This window comes from Chiloscyllium punctatum, chromosome 42 (assembly GCF_047496795.1).
Source record: "Chiloscyllium punctatum isolate Juve2018m chromosome 42, sChiPun1.3, whole genome shotgun sequence".
Taxonomy (NCBI): domain Eukaryota; kingdom Metazoa; phylum Chordata; class Chondrichthyes; order Orectolobiformes; family Hemiscylliidae; genus Chiloscyllium; species Chiloscyllium punctatum.
This window is the reverse complement of record NC_092780.1, coordinates 44,152,090-44,170,043: the sequence shown is the minus strand read 5'-3', so window position 1 is coordinate 44,170,043 and position 17,954 is coordinate 44,152,090. Positions and strand designations below refer to the sequence as shown.

General features: G+C 41.3%; 1 protein-coding gene across 5 annotated transcripts in view; it reads left to right on the top strand.

Moving 5' to 3' along the window:
• LOC140465922 (corticotropin-releasing factor receptor 1-like) overlaps positions 1–17,954 on the top strand; it is a 345,472-nt gene that overhangs the window by 262,237 nt on the left and 65,281 nt on the right. For all 5 annotated transcript variants that reach the window (XM_072561876.1, XM_072561875.1, XM_072561877.1 and 2 more), the window contains one exon: positions 6,707–6,779. In XM_072561876.1, coding sequence (XP_072417977.1) covers positions 6,707–6,779 — 73 coding nt within the window. The remainder of the gene's footprint in view (positions 1–6,706; positions 6,780–17,954) is intronic.

The window sequence follows — 17,954 nt, the reverse complement described above, 5'->3', positions numbered from 1 at the left end:
AGGTCCCTAGAGAGTAATGAGGAACAAAGGGACCTTTATGTACAAATCTGTAAATCCATGAAAGTGTCAGCACAAGTAACCAGGATGGTGAATGAAATAACTCTCAGAGGCTGGTATCCTGTCATTGTCACCCTTTATTGACATATAATCAGACACCAGAGTGTCATTATCACTGACGCTCACCCTTTTTATGTCAGTCAGAGCTCCCTATTAAACCAGATTCACAGCCCCAGCCAGGGAACTCATATTCTGAGGTTATTACAATTACTGCAGTGAAGAAGACACACAGGATGCTTGCCTTCATTAGCTGGAACATAGAAGATAGGAACCACAAAGTCTTGTTGTAACTTTATAGAGCTTCAGTTAGGCCACAGATGTGATACTATGTGCAGTTCTAGTCAGCATACTATCAGAAGCACTTGATTGTACTGGAGAGGGTGCAGAGGAGATTCACCAGGATGTTGCTTGGAATAGGAAGTCACAGTCATAGGGAGACATTGGATAGGCTATGTTTGTTGTTTTCCCTGGATCAAAGAAGGCTGAAGGGGGTTATCTGATTGAGGTCTACAAAATTATGAGAGGCATAGATAGGTTGGATCATGAGAATCCTTTTCCCAATGGCAGACATATCCAAGTCCAGAGGACACAAATTTAAAGTGAGGATAAAGTAGTTTAGAGGGGATCAGAGGAAAACTTGCTTGTCTCAATCTTGGGCAGGCATCTGAAAGAATAAATACATCAGTCCCTATGTTAAATTTAAAAGCAGTTTTCTTGCCATTAACCATAATGTCTGCATATCTAAATTTGTATCATACATCTGCAAAATCAGAGGATCTGACAGCATGCAGTAGGTATGCTACATTTCCCAGAAAGAATTTGATTTTCTCCCCAGCATTCACCAATCTAACTGATGCAGATTGCTGTGGTCTGTTGCCAATACAACTCCAAACCAGTCTGTCTCTTGGCTTCAAGACTACACTACTGGTGAGGACAAGTTTCTGCCAATGGTTCTCTTCAGCAGACTCTCTTTTCTCTCACATTTTCAGCAGGCAGACTGAGTACTCTTTTCCTACCTATCACTGAAAAGATTTGATTAGATTACTTACAGTGTGGAAACAGGCCCTTCGGCCCAACAAGTCCACACCGCCCCGCCGAAGCGCAACCCACCCATACCCCTACATCTACCCCTTTCCTACACTACGGGCAATTTAGGATGGTCAATTCACCTGACCTGCACATCTTTGGACTGTGGGAGGAAACTGGAGCACCCGGAGGAAACCCACGCAGACACGGGGAGAACGTGCAAACTCCACACAGTCAGTCACCTGAGGCGTGAGATGAACCCAGGTCTCTGGCGCTGTGAGGCAGCAGTGCTAACCACTGTGCCACCGTGCCGCCCACATTTGCTACATTTGCTGTGAAGTTTTACTCACTGTGATCAATTAACTTACATGTGACTTGAGATGGTCCTTGTTGTGAGCTTTATCCCATTTTCTAGTCTTTTTGTGGGCTTTGTACCTCCATGTTTTGGATCCCAAGTGTGATTTCAAGTCCGTTATTCATTCCTGTTTTTCAGTTTTTTTTCTTCACACTTCCAGGTTCAGCTTACTGTGCTCAAAGAGTGCGGTGCTGAAAAAGTACAGTCACACAGGCAGCTTTCGAGGACAGGAGAGTCGACATTTCAGGCATAAGCCCATCATCAGGAAGGACTGATGAAGTGCCTAAAATGTTGTTTCTCCTGCTCCTCAGATGCTGCCTGATGCTTTTCCAGCACCACACCCTTCGACTCTGATCTCCAGCATCTGCAGTTGTCACTTCCTCAGCTTACTGATCTGACCTTGCTATTCACCTGTAGCACTCTGCTATCATCAAAATGCTATTCTGCCCTTCAAGCCTGCTGCACCATTCAATATGATCATGGCTAATCCTTTGTCATATTCCCACTTTCTTCCCACTTCTCTTACATCTTGAAAAAATTAAAATGTATCTATTTCTTTCTTAAATATATTCAGTAATTTAGTCTTCACCACCTTCTGTCATAGAGAATTCCATGGATTTATTACCTTTGAGTGAAGTCATTTTTTCCTCATCTCAGTTTTAAATATCCTGAGACTAGATGACCCAACCAGGGCAAACATCCTTGATGCATCTAGTCTATCCAACCTGTTAAAATATTCCATACTTCAACCAGATCGCTGCTCATTCTTCTAACCTCTAATGAATACAGGCCCAGTTGAATCAATCTGTTTTTATAGGACAGTCCTGCCATTGCCGTGATCAGCCTAGTGAAAATCTGCTGAACTTACTCTATGGCAAGTATATCCTTTCTTAAGGAAGGAGACCTTCACACAATACACCAGGTGTGGTTTCACGAAGGCCCTGTGTAACTCCAGTAAGAAACCCGTACTTCTGAACTCAAACCTTCTTACAATGAAGGTCAGAATACCATTTGCCTTCTTAATTGCTTACTGGCCTGTCTACTTTCATTGACTGGTGTACAAGGACACCCAGATCTCTTTGTATATCTGCACTTCCAAATTTTTCACTATTTGAATTATACTCTTTCTCTCCGCTTTTCACACCGAAGTGTGTGGCCATGTGTTTTCCCACTCACTCACCTTGTCCAAATCACCTGTTTCAGGGCCTCACTTCAGGCGCTTTGTGCTGTTTGTCTCTTGTTCTATGGATCTGGTCACCATTGTTACGTGTAGTAACATCAGATCAGGAAAGTGAACATTAAGATGTTTATTGCATTTTTTAAAAATTTGACCTTTTTTGACCAACTGATCCCAAAGCAGTTGTGGTTACCAATGGATTAGACTCAGATAGCTACAGTGTGGGTAGGGGCTGCCGTCAGGGATGTCCTCTCTCGCCATTGTTATTTACGCTAATAATTGAACCACTAGCAGAAGCTATACGAGCTGATCCTAATATAACGGCCCCGAGGATTGGTACAGGTAAACATAAAATTACCCTTTATGCAGATGATGTTCTTCTATTCCTCAGTAATCCTCTGATGTCCATACCTCGCTTAATCCAAGTTATTAATACATTTAGCGTATTCTCAGGCTATAAAATTAGCTTTTCAAAATCGGAGGCTATGCCAATGGGTGGCCTTGTTATGATACCCCACTTAGTGGATGGATCCCTTTTTTCCCTTTCGTTGGTCCCTGGAGAGCTTCTTATATTTAGGCATTTTTATTACCCCAGTATTTGGTCAGTTGTATAAGGCTAATTTTGTGCATTTACTGGAAAGGATAAGGCAGGACCTCCAGCGATGGGGAGACCTTCCAATTTCCTGGTTGGGTAGAATAGCACTAATTAAAATGAATGTTCTGCCCCGTCTCCTATATCCTATGAGAATGCTTCCGGTAATGCTGCCGAGGATGGCTCTACATAAATTATATGGCTGGCTGGGTTCCTTTATCTAGAATCATAGACGGCCCCTCATTAAGCTGAAGAAGCTACAGCTTCCACAGGCAGGGGGAGGATTGGACTTCCCAGAATTTAGGAAATATCAGTTAAGTTCCCTATTAAGTTACATAGCTGATTGGGTCTTGTCTGATCCACAATCAATCTGGTTGGATATCGAGGCCTCTCAAGTAAAATACCCACTTATTAACCTTTTATTTTTAGACAAGAGGAAAATCAGTACAGATCACTTACTAAACACAATTAAGGCTTGGAATATAATGCGGCAAAATGAGGGTAATTCACATAAAACATCCCCCTATGCAACCGGGGTTTACAGATGCCACTTTTAAACTCTGGAGATCCAGGGGTATCTCATGTCTAGGGGACCTATTTAAAGATGGGGTCCTGATGTCTTTTGAACAGCTGCGTCAGAAATTCGGATTACCTAATGGAGACCTCTTTCGATACTTCCAAATTCGAGACTATATGCAGAAGAAGACTACATTATTAAATAGTCTTTATAAATCAGATAGAGAATGTAGTGTTCTACGACCAGTGGGGGTAACTTCCGTCAGTACTATTTATCATTTATGGCATGATGAAGTATCGGGAGATATGGATAATCTGCTTAAAACATGGGATCAGGATTTGGGACTAGAAATCTCTATAGAAACGTGGAATGATATTTGGGAAAAAGCTAGAAGAATTACTATCTGTAACAGAACCCAGGCTATCCAGCTGAAGATACTTCATAGGGCCCGTATAGCACCGGTTCGATTGGCAAAATTTAAGGCAGGAGCATCTCCAATGTGTCCCAAATGTAAAATAGAGGTGGGCACTCTTGTACATTGCCTATGGACCTGTCATAAGATCCGTAGATATTGGACTAAAGTAGCAAGTACCCTGACAGAAATTTTAGGAACGGAAATTAAAGTGGACCCTTTTGGGCTTTTGGGCTTTTCGAACTTTCCCTCCCTGGACATGTACGGGAAGAGACTATTTTCTATTCTCTCTTTCTGTGCAAGGAAAAATATTTTGGTGAACTGGGTGGCTGAGGGCCCCCCTGGACTTTCAAATTGGCACAGATTAATTATGGAATGTATTCCCCTTGACTTCCTTACAAATATGGTGCACCAAAAGACCAAATTATTTTATAAAATATGGCAGCCCTTCTTGAATTACATAAATACAGATATTTCGGTTATCCTTTTAAACAAGGGCTTTTATTTAATTGAGATTACAAACCTGGCTGGTCCGGGGCCCCTTAGGAGAGGAATTCTGCACGAATACGGGTTTTATTACATTTGATGCTAACACATTCCGAGCATGTAAGAGACTTAAATATACACTCTGGTTAGTTGTAGGTTAGATTAGTAGACAGTTGAGTTTTGTTTTTTTTTTTACTTTTTCGGTACTTTTTCTTTTGTTAAATTTTGGCTATTGTATATTTGATTTAATTGTATATCAATGTTTGTATTTGAGAGTTTTGTTTATTTTTGTAAACTTGTAAAAATGTTAAATTTCTAATAAAAATATCTATTTAAAAAAAGATGTTTATTGAGCTTAACTAGAAACAAGGGATAGTAGGAGAGCCTATGTGAGACCCTGGTTCCGTCATATTTTGTCATCAGGCATAGCTCATTATGCCAGAGAGTTGCTCTTTTGTCAGATGAAGTGGGTATGAAGCCATTTCACTTGATGAAGGAGCAGCATTTTGAAAGCTTGTGATTTCAAATAAACCTGTGAGACTATAACTTGGTGCCGGTGTGATTTCTGACTTTGTCCACAAATAGCTACACAGTGTTACCTAATGAGCTATGCCTGGTGACAAAATCAGATGACACCTCCACATCATAGCTATTTGTGGAGTGAGGTTGTAGTTACATTTGTTATGGACCAGACCAACACCTGCATCACCCCCCTCCCCGCCCCCCCCCCAACCTCAAATATATCAAGGAGATAGCCTAGACTTTAAACTTATTTGAAGGTGCTGTGTTCCAGATGTAATTTGATTGCATACATTACTTGGCTTTGGGCGGCACGGTGGCACAGTGGTTAGCACTGCTGCCTCACAGCGCCAGAGACCCGGGTTCAATTCCTGCCTCAGGCGACTGACTGTGTGGAGTTTGCACGTTCTCCCTATGTCTGCATGGGTTTCCTCCAGGTGCTCCGGTTTCCTCCCACAGTCCAAGGATGTGCAGGTCAGGTGAAATGGCCATGCTAAATTGCCCGTAGTGTTAGGTAAGGGGTAGATGTAGGGGTATGGGTGGGTTGCGCTTTGGCGGGGCGCTGTGGACTTGTTGGGCCGAAGGGCCTGTTTCTACACTGTAAGTAATCTAATCTAATCTAAGAAAAGCACTATTATTCTTGCCCTACAGTTAAAATATAAACAAAAGAAAGAAGAATTGGTATAATTAACTCCATCGAAAAACTTTACAAAGTAATAGATTATTTAACTCCTAAACTGCAACTGTTCCAATGTAGTTACATCCCATAAACACACCCCAGCAAAGGAAAATTCAGTAAAGTAGATTGTCTCATTTGCAATTCTGGGAGCAAAGAGAGAAAGTTCTGGTAGAGAGAGAGAGAGAGAGAGAGAGAGAGAGTTTCCACAGCCAACTTCAAAACCCCAACAACCTCTGAAAACTAAGCTAAAATCTTGGTTCTATGGTTCTATTCAGGCTGATTCTAAAGTTTCAACTTTAAAGAAAACTCCAAAACAAGCTGTTAACTTTATTGGTTTAGGACAGATCACTCATCACCTGTGTCTCATCCTCTCTTTATTAACAAAAGACGACAGAATACACCATCTCCAATGTGGAAACAGGCCATTCAGCCCAACAAGTCCACACAAATCTTCTGAAGAGTAATCCACCCAGACCCATTCCTGTATCCTATTATTCTACATTTACCCCTGACTAGTGCGCCTAACCTACACAACACTGAACACTATGGGCAATTAAGCATATGGTCAATTCACCTAATCTGCACATCTTTGGATGGTGGGAGGAAACCGGAGCACCCAGAGGAAACCCATGCAAGACACGGGGAGAATGTGCAAACTCCACACAGACAGTCGCCCGATGCTGGAATTGAAACCAGGTCCCTGGTGCTGTGAGGCAGCAGTGCTAACCACTGAACCACCATGCCACCCAACATGGCTTAAAGCCATAGTATCCTCACACAGTGAGCAGATACACCAGAGGGCTAAAGGTTGAAGGTGAGCAAGTCAGTTTGGGTAATAATGTACAGTTTTGTTCTCTTGTGTCACAATTTATTTGTTTGACTTCAGGTGCTGGTTTGGTAAGCGGTCAGGAAAATACATTGACTACATCTACCAAGGCCCAGTGATCCTGGTGTTACTGGTAAGTGTAGATACATAGTAAAAAAACTACAGTGATAATAGAGAAAGAAGCGCTTTGATCCATCAGCTCATGTTAAAATTAAGTTACTTTGAAACCAGGCAGAATATTATTGGTTCTGAAGATCCAAAATAAGAATAGAAGCTGCTGGAAAGACTCAGCAACTGAGACAGCATCTGTGGAGAGAATGAATTATCATTTCAGGTCATTGACAATTGTGCTGAAGCATTCCTGTCTCTCTGCTTTTCTCCACAGATACTCCGTGACTTCCTAAGTTTTTACAGCAATTTTTGTTCTTTTTAATTCAGTACAAAGTCATTCATATAGTGATAGGAAAACAGTGGTATCCTCATTTACAGCATCCAGAGGAGAACTGGAGAGTGAACAAAGATTTGCATTTGAACAGCTCTTTTCAAAATCACCAACTTTCTGGAAACATTTTCAAGCCAATGACAAACTTGAAGTGAGGTCGATGTTGCATTGTCATATAGTGCCTCATAGTCTTGACTCTGAAGTACAAGATTACAAGTCTACTTTCGGGCTCAAGCACTAAAATCAAGTTTGATGCTGTGTGATAGTATTGAGTAAGTATGTGACCCTGTCAGAGATGCCAACCTTTGGTTGGACTGTTAAACTAAGACAAACACAGAGAATCCTGTAAAAACTCAGTTGGTCTGCCAACATCTGTGGAGAGAGAAAAACAGAATTAACGTTTCAAATCCAGTATGAATTGTCTTCAGAACAGGGTAATACCAGACTCAATGTTAACTCTGTTTTTCTCTGTCTGCAGATGCTGCCATATCCACTGAGTTTTCCCAGTATTGTGCTTTTATTTGACTTTTAAACTGACATCCTGTCTGCCAGTTCAAGTGGATATTAGCAATGAGGCTGCTTTGAAGAGGAGGTTAGCAGTTCCTCTATTGTCCTGCCTGATTAACTATTCAGTCATTCTCACAATATTGTTTTTTGGGTGTTAGCTGCCATATTTTATAACAATGAATACACTCCAACTGTCATTGATAACGGGGAGACTATAGAAGTAATCAAACACTTCCCATGTCTTGCAGCTAACTCTCTCAAAGATTTACCATCAGACAGGTGGTAGCCTTTCAAACATTGAACCACAGAATCTTCAATGAGAGAGATCTCCTAGGGGGACAAAAGCTTGACTCTACAATGATATTGGATCATTGAAGAAAGGCGCCTTTTTTTGCTGGAAAATGTCCACCCATAGTGTATCGCAGGATACTCACAGTTGACTGGGAAGCAGGTGAATAAACCCAAATCACTAAAAACCAGCATCACAACCACTGGCTAATATAACCACATAATACAGAATCTGCACAGTAATCAGATTCTCAAATTGATTCTCTTTTCTCAATTTAAATGGCACCCAATCTCAAGGGAGCAGGAAAAATGTTTCAAGGATGTTTTGAAGGCCTCATTGAAAAGGAGACAAATTGACGTCATTGAATGGGAGGAACTTGCTGCTAACTGTACAAGGTGGTGATGACTCGTCCAATACAACCAGAAACTGACCGCATAAACTGTTATGGAGAAGCAATAGAAGGGAAGGAAAAATATCACAACTTTGACTTGAAGTCTCCTACTTCAGTACAACTCCTGACTTCTTGTGCCTAGAGATGTGCAGCTTTAGAATTGGCCAGCTGAGACAGTTGAGGACAGGAATCATGAAAGTATGCAGATGATATCCTTCTTTGAATAAGTATTTGAGACACTTAACAGTCGTAAAAAATGTTAAACACAAGAATTTCCTTTCTATTTCACTCTGGAATAGTTCAACTTTACTCTCGATCTAACCTATCCTGTGATTGACTTGGAATATTTGAGACAATAGTGTAGAGGAATCCTTACTTTGTCACTAACCCTTTACTCCAGCACTTTATCATCACTACTAATGACTCTGTTACTGTCACAGTAAAGTGGGGTAATTGTGATAAGCTGGTTTGAAATTGCAGGATCCCATACCTGAGAATGAGATCATTGACTACCCGAATTAATCAAAGTCTCAATTTAATCAGATCCAGGCAGATTTCAGCAGTAGGGAGCTGAGTTCTGTCTATGTATTTTTGTAGTTCCAGTGCTAGAAAACTGGTGGAATCATAAAATCTGATTTCATTTATTTCTGCTATTTCTTTGTGGACATGGAATAGCATATTCATCATTTCTGATATGTATTGTTAGGACTAATAGATATTTAACGCATCAATCAGTCCCTGGGATACCTTCACAATTGACTTGTCTGTATCAATTCCATTGAATCAGGTAGAACAGTGACTCCAGGAAATCCCATACTGCCCTTGGAGGGAACATCTGCCTCAGATTAGGTGGGGAGGGCAGAGAGATATCAGCCCAGCATCCAGGTTTTCACAAGCTGCTGACAGTTCCTCTTTCTTTCAGAATTTCACCAGTTTTAATCCTCTCATTTCTCATTCAAAATGCTCTTTTCCAATTGCCAACTCAAGGGTTTGAAAGTTTTCTTGCAGGTCATTGTTATGAATTTGTCTCCCACAGCTTTTACTCTCAGCAATGTCTTATTTTGGTGCCCATCTTTAACCAATATCTCAATTTTTCCTGCTCTCTGATATATAGCATGGAACCAGACAATTTGGCCCATGCTTTAACCTTTCCTCGCCATGTACCTGTCCAAATATCTTTTAAATGACACTTGCCTCTACCCACTTCCTCTGGTTGTTTGTTCCATATACGCACCACTCTCTATGAAAAAGTTGCCTTCGGGTCCCTTTTAAATCTTTCTCCTCTCACCTTAAACTTATGCCATCTAGTTTTAGACTGCCCTATGCTGAGTGAAAATCCTTGACTATTCACCTTATCTATACCCCTCATGATTTTATAACCTCAATAAAGTCACCACTCAGCTTTCTACACTCCAGGGAAAACGTCTCAGCCTACCCAATCCCTCCCTATAACTCAAACCTTCCAGTCTTGGTAACATCCTTGTAAATCTTTTTTGCATCCTTCCCAACTTAATAACATCCAACAACAAGATAACTAGAATTACATGCAGTACTTCATATGTGGCCTTACCATTGTCTTGTCCAGCTGTAACATAATGTACTAACTCCCATATTCAGTGCTCTGACCGATGAAGGCAAGCTCGGCACCATGACTCAACTTTCAAGGAACTAGATACCTGCACCCTAGGTCTGTCCGTTCAATAACAATCCAAAGGCCCTATCATTACTTATGTAAGTTCTGCCCTAGTTTGTCTTACCAAAATGAAACACCTTACATTTATCTGAATTATACTTCATCTGCCATTGCTCATCCCACTAGCCCAGTTGATCAAGATCCTGTTGTACTCTTGGATAATCTTTACTGTCCACTATATCACCAATTTTTGTGTCATCCACAAACTTACTAACCATGCCTCCTATCTTCTCATTCAAATTGTTTGTGGTACTGATTCTTGCTGTTAAGTCATTGCTGGCCACAGGCCTCTAGTCTTAAAATCTACCTTCTACCACCACCCTCTGTCTCTATCTACCATAAGCTAATTTTGTAGGCACTAGGGATCCCACAATTTGTTCCCTCACTTCCACTATGCCCTGGGATACACTTGATCAGGTCCCAGGGGTTTAACTATTTCCAGCACATGCTCTTCTGTAATGTGAATTCTTTTCAAGAGATCACTATTTACTTCCTTGATTTCTCCATGTCTTTCTCCATGGTAAATACTGATGACAAATATTTCTAAGGATCTCCTGTCACTTCACAAACAGACGACCTTATTGATCTTTAAAGGCCTCTATTCCATCCCAACTTACTCTTTTACTGTTAATATACTGTTAATATACACTTTGATTCTTTTTTATCTTATCTGTCAAAGCTATCTCATGTCCGATTTTTACCTTCCTGTTTTCCCTCTTAAGTGTACTTCTACACCCCTATACTTCGCCAAGGGATTTGGTAGATCCTAGGTACCTATACCCGAGATGTGCCTCCTTCATATTTTTGACCAGAGGCTCAATATTTCTCTTCCCGACAGCTTTGTGCTTCACACTAATTGGAACATATAGGCCCCAAACTTTGATTGTCTTGCTGATGAAAACTTTCCAGATGTCGCTTTGCCAGTGAACAGCCTCCCACAATAAACTTTAGAAAGTTCCTGTCTGATTTGGTCTTGCACTTACCCTTTTCGAAAATTATTTGAAACCAATAAAATTATGGTCACTGGTCCAAAAGTGCTCTCCCACAAATACCTCAGTCGGTTGTCCTGCCTTATTTCCCAATATCTACGTAGTGTTTGGGGAAAAAACAAATGAGATAATAAACAACAATATTGGGACCTGGAAAATAATGCGAAAGTTGCTCTAGGGAAAAATTAGCATCCTCAGATAGCTGTCTTGTGGTGCATCAAAAAAACCTCTTACTTTAGCCATTTCTCCCTCAATCCATATTGTCCAAAGAATGTAAATCGCAAATAACTGATTTAACAATTCATCATCAGATCTGGCTGGACCATGTAAAACACTGTTCGCCGAGCTGGGAATTTGTGTTGCAGACATTTCGTCCCCTGTCTAGGTGACATCCTCGGTGCTCGGGAGCCTCCTGTGAAGCGCTTCAGTGATCTTTCTTGGGAAAGATCACAGAAGCACTTCACAGGAGGCTCCCAAGCACTGAGGATGTCACCTAGACAGGGGATGAAACGTCTGCAACACAAATTCCCAGCTCGGCGAACAGAACTACAACTACGAGCACCCGATCTACAAATCTTCTCACAAACTTTGAACATGTAAAACACTACCTCGACTTGCTCATTCATAAGTGCAAGAAGCTCAGGGACTACTGAGTCTCAATCTTAGAAGCAATCTGATCAGCTGTCTCTATGGTTCTTTCCATGCATCAGCCTAGCAACCCCAATCATTTTGAGATCAATCCTTGCCCTCAAACTGCATTTTCCCAAGTCTGTTTAGAATCCCCTTGCTACTAATTCTAAACTTATCTTGTCCATGAGACCGACCTACTGCCTCCTCAATATTAATCAATTTCAGCCAAAGACCATGTAACCTCTCTGCCCACTCACCAGGTGGATTGGCTGATGGTTAGCACCATTCCATTCTTCAAAAAAAACTACCCTGACTCCTCAGACACAGGGGACGCACTGTCTCTGGACTAGTAATCCAGAACAATTGTATTGGAGGTACGGATTAGAAATCCATCAGGACAAATGGTGAAATTAGAACTCAACAATTATTTACGATTAAACATTGCCCTCATGGAAATCACTGTAACTGTTGTCCATTGTCATAAAATCCCATAAGTATCCTGAAGGAAGGAAAGCTTCCACCTTACCTGGTCTGGTCAGGCTAGGACAATGTGGGTCATTCTTAACTGCCCTCTCAAGCCACTCAGTTGTGTTAAACTGCTATAAAGAAGGTGTTTGGTAAGCTTTCCTTTCTTGGTCAGAGCATCGCGTACAGGAGTTAGGAGGTCATGTTGTGACTGTAAAGGATATTGGTTGGACCACTGTTGGAATACTGTGTGCAATTCTGGTCTCCCTCCTCTGGGAAGGATGTTATGAAACTTGAAAGGGTTCCGGAATGATTTACAAGAATGTTGTCAGGGTTGGAGGACTTGAGCTTATAGGGAGACGCTGAACAGGCTGGGGCTGTTTTCCCTGGAGCGTCAGAAGCTGAGGGGTGACCTTATAAAGATTTATAAAATCATGGATATGGTAAATAGACAAAGTCTTTTCCCTGGGGGGGGGAGAGTCCAGAACTAGAAGGCATAGCTTTAGGGCGAAAGGGGAAAGATTTAAAAGGGACATAAGGGGCAACTTTTTCACACAGAGGGTGGTGCATGTACAGAATGAGCTGCAAGAAGAAGTGGTTGAGGCTGGTACTATTACAATATTTAAAAGGCATCTGGATGGGTATATGAATAGGAAGGGTATAGAAGGATATTGGCCAAATACTGGCAAATGGGTCTAGATTCATTTAGGATTTCTGATCGGCATGGAGCAAAGTGTCTGTTCCAGTGCTGTACATCTCTATGACTCTATGAATGTGAGTCTGAACAAATAAATGAAACAAGACAGAACACCGGATATTGACTTAGACACTGGAAACAACAACTGCAAGCACTGCTCTGTCAACCTTACAGTGTCCTTCTTATTCACAACTCGGGACTTGTGTCAGTTTGGGAGAGCTGTCCCATGGATTAGTCAAGTAACAGCCTGATATACTGTTGCATGAAAATGAATGCTCAAGCCTTTTACTCAGGTTTTCTTCCCTTGTATGACAGACAAAAGGCAGGGAACCAACGCAGATTTTACTTAAATAAACCTTTCTTTATTTTAACACGAAGTGCCAATACTCAATATAAACATATATTTGTTGCAATATTTACTTCTTATTTCATCTAACTTAATTGACTTCATTTAATTTCACTTTTACTTCAACTTTACCCACATTTAGCTTGAAATCTAACTTTAAGTTTAGCTTGAAACAAATACTATCCCATTTCAAGTGTAGTGGCCAGCTTTGCTTTTTGTGTAGATCTCACCTCATGGCTCTTTGTCTGCTCTGAAGATTATTTCAGGGCCCATCCTTCTCAAGGAACAAAGAGCAAAGAAAATTACAGTACAGTAACAGGTCCAAGCCTCCAAGCCTGCACTGATCCAGATCCTCTATCGAAACCTGTTGCTTATTTTCCAAGGGTCTGTATCCCTCTGCTCCCTGCCCCTTCATATACATCGAAATACATCTTAAATGATGATGTCGTGCCTGCCTTTACAACCTCCACTGGCAACACATTCCAGGTACCCACCACCCTCCGTGTAAAGAACTTTCCATGCATATTTCCCTTAAACTTTTCCCCTCTCACTTTGAACTAGTGACCCCTAGTAATTCAGTTCTCCACTCTGGGGTAAAAGTTTCTTGCTATGCACCCTGTCTATACTTCTCATGATTTTGTTAGACCTCAATCAGGCCCCCCCACAACCTCTGTCTTTGTAATGAAAATAATGATAATCTATTCAACCTCCCTTGATAGCTAGCACCACCAGTACCAGGCAACATCCCCGTGAACCTCCACTGCATCCTCTCGAAAGCATTCACATCCTTTTGATAATGTGGTGACCAGAACTGTTCACAGTATTCCAAATGTGGCCGAACCAAAGTCTTATTCAACTGTAATATGACCTGCCAACTCTTGTACTCAATACCCTGTCTGATGAAGGAAAGCATGCCGTATGCCTTCTTGACCACTCTATCAACCTGCGTTACCACCGTCAGGGTACAATGGACCTGAACACCCATCTCTCTGTACTGGAAAAACGCAGCAGCTCAGGCAGTATCCGAGGAGAAGGAGAATCGATGTTTTGGGCATAACTTAATCAGCACCTGCAGTCCTCACTTTCTCCTTGATACCTCTGTAGATCAATTTTCCCCAGGGCTTTTCTATTTACCATGTAGTTTGCTCTTGAATTGGATCTTCCAAAATGCATCACCTCGCTTTTGCCCAACTTGAACTCCAGCTGCCAGTTCTCTGCCCAACTCTCTAATCTATCTACTATAGATTATATATTCTACTGCATTCTCTGACAGTACCTTTACTATCTGCTACTCCATCAATCTTAATGTCATCTGCAAACTTGCTAATCAGACCACTTGTACCTTCCTCCAGATCATTTGTATATATCAAAAACAACAGTTAGTCCCAAAACGGATCCCTGTGGAACACCACTGGTCACAGTTCTCCATTTTGAGAAACTCCTTTCCACTACTACTCTCTGCTTCCTGCTGCTCAGCCAGTTCTCTATCCATCTAGGTTGTACGTCCTGGATCCTATACGACTTCACTTTCTCCATCAGCCGACTATGCAGAAGCTTATCAAATGCCTTACTGGAGTCCTCATCAATCAACTTTGCCATTTCCTCAAATAATTCTGTTAAGTTGGTAAAACATGACCTTCCCTGGACAAAACCATGTTGCCTATCACTGATAAGCCCATTTTCCTCCAAATGTAAATAGATTCTCTCCCTCAAAACCTTCACCAGCAACTTCCCTACCATTGACATCAGGCTTACCTATTAATAGTTACCTGGATTATCCCTACTACCCTTCTTAAACAAGAAATGATCTCGAGGAAGGTATAGGTAGTCTGATGAGCAAGTTGGCAGATGACAACAAGAGGAGAACTTCAGTCATTCTCCAGTTCTCTGGGACCTCACTAGTGTTCAAGGATGCTGAAAAGATAAATTTAAGGTCCCAGCCACTTTCTCTCTTGCTTCCTCAGTAACCTGGGCTAGAGCCCGCCCGGACCTGGGGACCTGTGTACCTTAATGTCTTTTACAAGACTCAACACTTCCTCCCTCCTTATGCCGACCTGAATTTGAGTAATCAAACATCTATCCCTCACCTCAACATCCATCATGTCCCTCTCCTTGGTGAATGGCGATGCGAAGTATTCATTAAGAATGTCACCCATTTTCTCCAACTCCACATATAACTTTCCTCCTTTGTCCTTGAGTGGGATAACCCTTTCTTTAGTTATCCTTTTGGTCCATATTTGTGAAGAAAAGGCTTTGAGATTTTCCTTAACCCTGTTTGGTAAAGATATTTCATGGTCCCTTTTAGTCCTCTTAATTTCTCGTTTCAGATTAGTACTACTTTCCTGATATTCTTCCAAAGCTTTGTCTGTTTTCAGTCTCCTGGACTAATGTATGCTTCCTTTTTCCTCTTAAATAGTCTCACAATTTCACCTGTTTCCATGGTTCCCTAATCGTGCCATTTCTATCCCTCATTTTCACAGGGACATATCTGTCCTACACTCTAAACAAGATCTTTTTAAAAGCCTCTGACATATGAAATGTGAATATACCTTCAAACAGCTGCTCCCAATCCACACTGCTGCCGAATTTTGCTATAGTTGGCCTTCCCCCAATTTAGCACTCTTCCTCTAGGACTACTCTCATCTTTGTCCATGAGTATTCTGAAACATATGGAATTGTGATCACTATTCCCAAAATAATCCCCTACTGAAATTTCAACACCAGATCCAATATGACCCCTTCCCGAGTTGGACTATTTACATACTGCTCTCGAAAGCTCTCCTGGAGCTCCTTCCAAATTCCGCTCCATCTAAACCACTAACACCAAGGGATTCTCAATGTTGGAAAATTGAAATGTCCTATTACTACCACTCTGTTGCTCCTAAATCTTTCCATAATCTGTTTACATATTTGTAACTCTACCTCATGCTCACTGCTGGGAGGCCTGTAGTACAGCCCCAACATTTTTACTGCACTCTTCCTATTTCTGAGCTCTGTCTATATTGCTTCACTGCTCAAGTCCTCCATAGTGCCCTACTTCAGCCCAGCTGTGACATCCTGTCTGACCAGTAATGCACCTCTTCCACTTCTTTTGCCTCCCTCTCTACCCTGCCTGAAGCATCTCTATCCTGGGATATTTTGTTGCCAATCATGTACTTCCTTCAACCAAGTCTCATTAACAGCAATAACATTACACTCTAAGTTTATCTGCCTTACCTACTACACTTCTTGCATTAAACCAGAAGCACCTCAGGCCACCAGCCTCTTTGTGTTCATCATCTGCTCACTGCCTACTCTTCCCCTTAGTCACGCTGACTTCATTATCTAGTTCCTAACAGGCTTTAGTTACTACCTCCTAACTGTCCACCAACTTCCTCATTTGGATCCCACCCCCCTGCCACATTAGTTTAAACCCTCCCCAACAGCGAAAGCAAAAGCACCCCCAAGCACATTGGTTCCAGTCCAGTCCAGGCCTAGACCATCCAATTTGTAATAGTCCCACTTCCCCCAGAACCAGTCCCAATGTCCCAAAAATCTGAACTCTCCCCTCCTGCACCATCTCTCAAGCCACTCATTCATTCTGTTTATTCTTTCACTTCTACTCTGATTAGCACATAGCAATTACTAACTCTGAGGTCCTACTTTTTAACTTGGCTCCTAACTCCCTAAATTCTGCTTGTAGGACCTCATCCCCTTTATTACCCATATCATTTATTACCTATATCAGGTATGTCTCAAAGGCTTCTCCCGAAAAAATCCTTTGTTCTGCTAACTTATTTCAAAAATGTACTTGGTTTCCAGCAAATTCTCTGGCACTCAGCCTTGATCAAATTTTTCAATCCCAGCCATTGGATTTTACTGGTAAACAGTCATAAAAAGTCATATTCTATGCTCCATATAAGGTAGTATGGTGGCAATATATCAAAGAGACACCATGACACTTGCCTTATTTGGTTAAGACGGAAACCGAGGTCACAACCTGTCCTGATTGCAAGGTTAACTAGCTCGACCAAAATTCCCAGAATACTTGATTGTAGTTCTTAACCAGTCTTGTAGCCATTTCTGCTTGCTGGCCACCTGACCACATTCCCTCCTCTTGATCCTGCAGCTCCAAGCAAAATCAATCACAAACAATGACCAGTTTCTGTCTTACAGGTATGGAATTGAATCCAGTCAAACTAACTATTCATGTCTGATCAACATTCCATTCTCACAATTACTTAAATCCTTGCTACATAACATCAATTCCATGTTTAACTGTTGTATTATGTTCTTTTTTCCAGTTAACAGATTGAACTCTAAAAGACATTAAAAATATTAAAGTACGCAACTTTATTAACATTGCAACATATGACATAAGACAAGCCCAAGGATGAATCTATACATTTGTACAAGCCAAGGATTAACTCTGGTTCAGTGAAGAGTGCAGGAAGGCATCCGAGGAGCAGCACCAGGCATATCTAAAAATGAGGTGTCAATCCAGTAAAGCTACAATATAGGTATCAAGTGCCAAACTGCATAGGCAGTAAGTGACAAATACAACTAAACAATCCCACAACCAATGGATTATATCAGCTCTGCAGTCCTGTTACATCCAATCATGAATAATGGTGGACAATTAAAAACTGTCAGGTAGTAATGACTCTATAAATATTTCCATTCTCACTAGAGAAGCCTGGCACATCAGTGAAAAAGACTCAGTTGTGTTACAAGGGTGAAAACAATAGTTTCTTAGTACTTTTTTTAAAAGAACATCTTCAGGAAATGTCTTGACTTCGGCCTGAAAGGCTTCATTGCATTGTTTGACTGCTGCAAGCTTTGTGCAATGGTCTCACTGAGGTATCTAGACTGTGTAAATA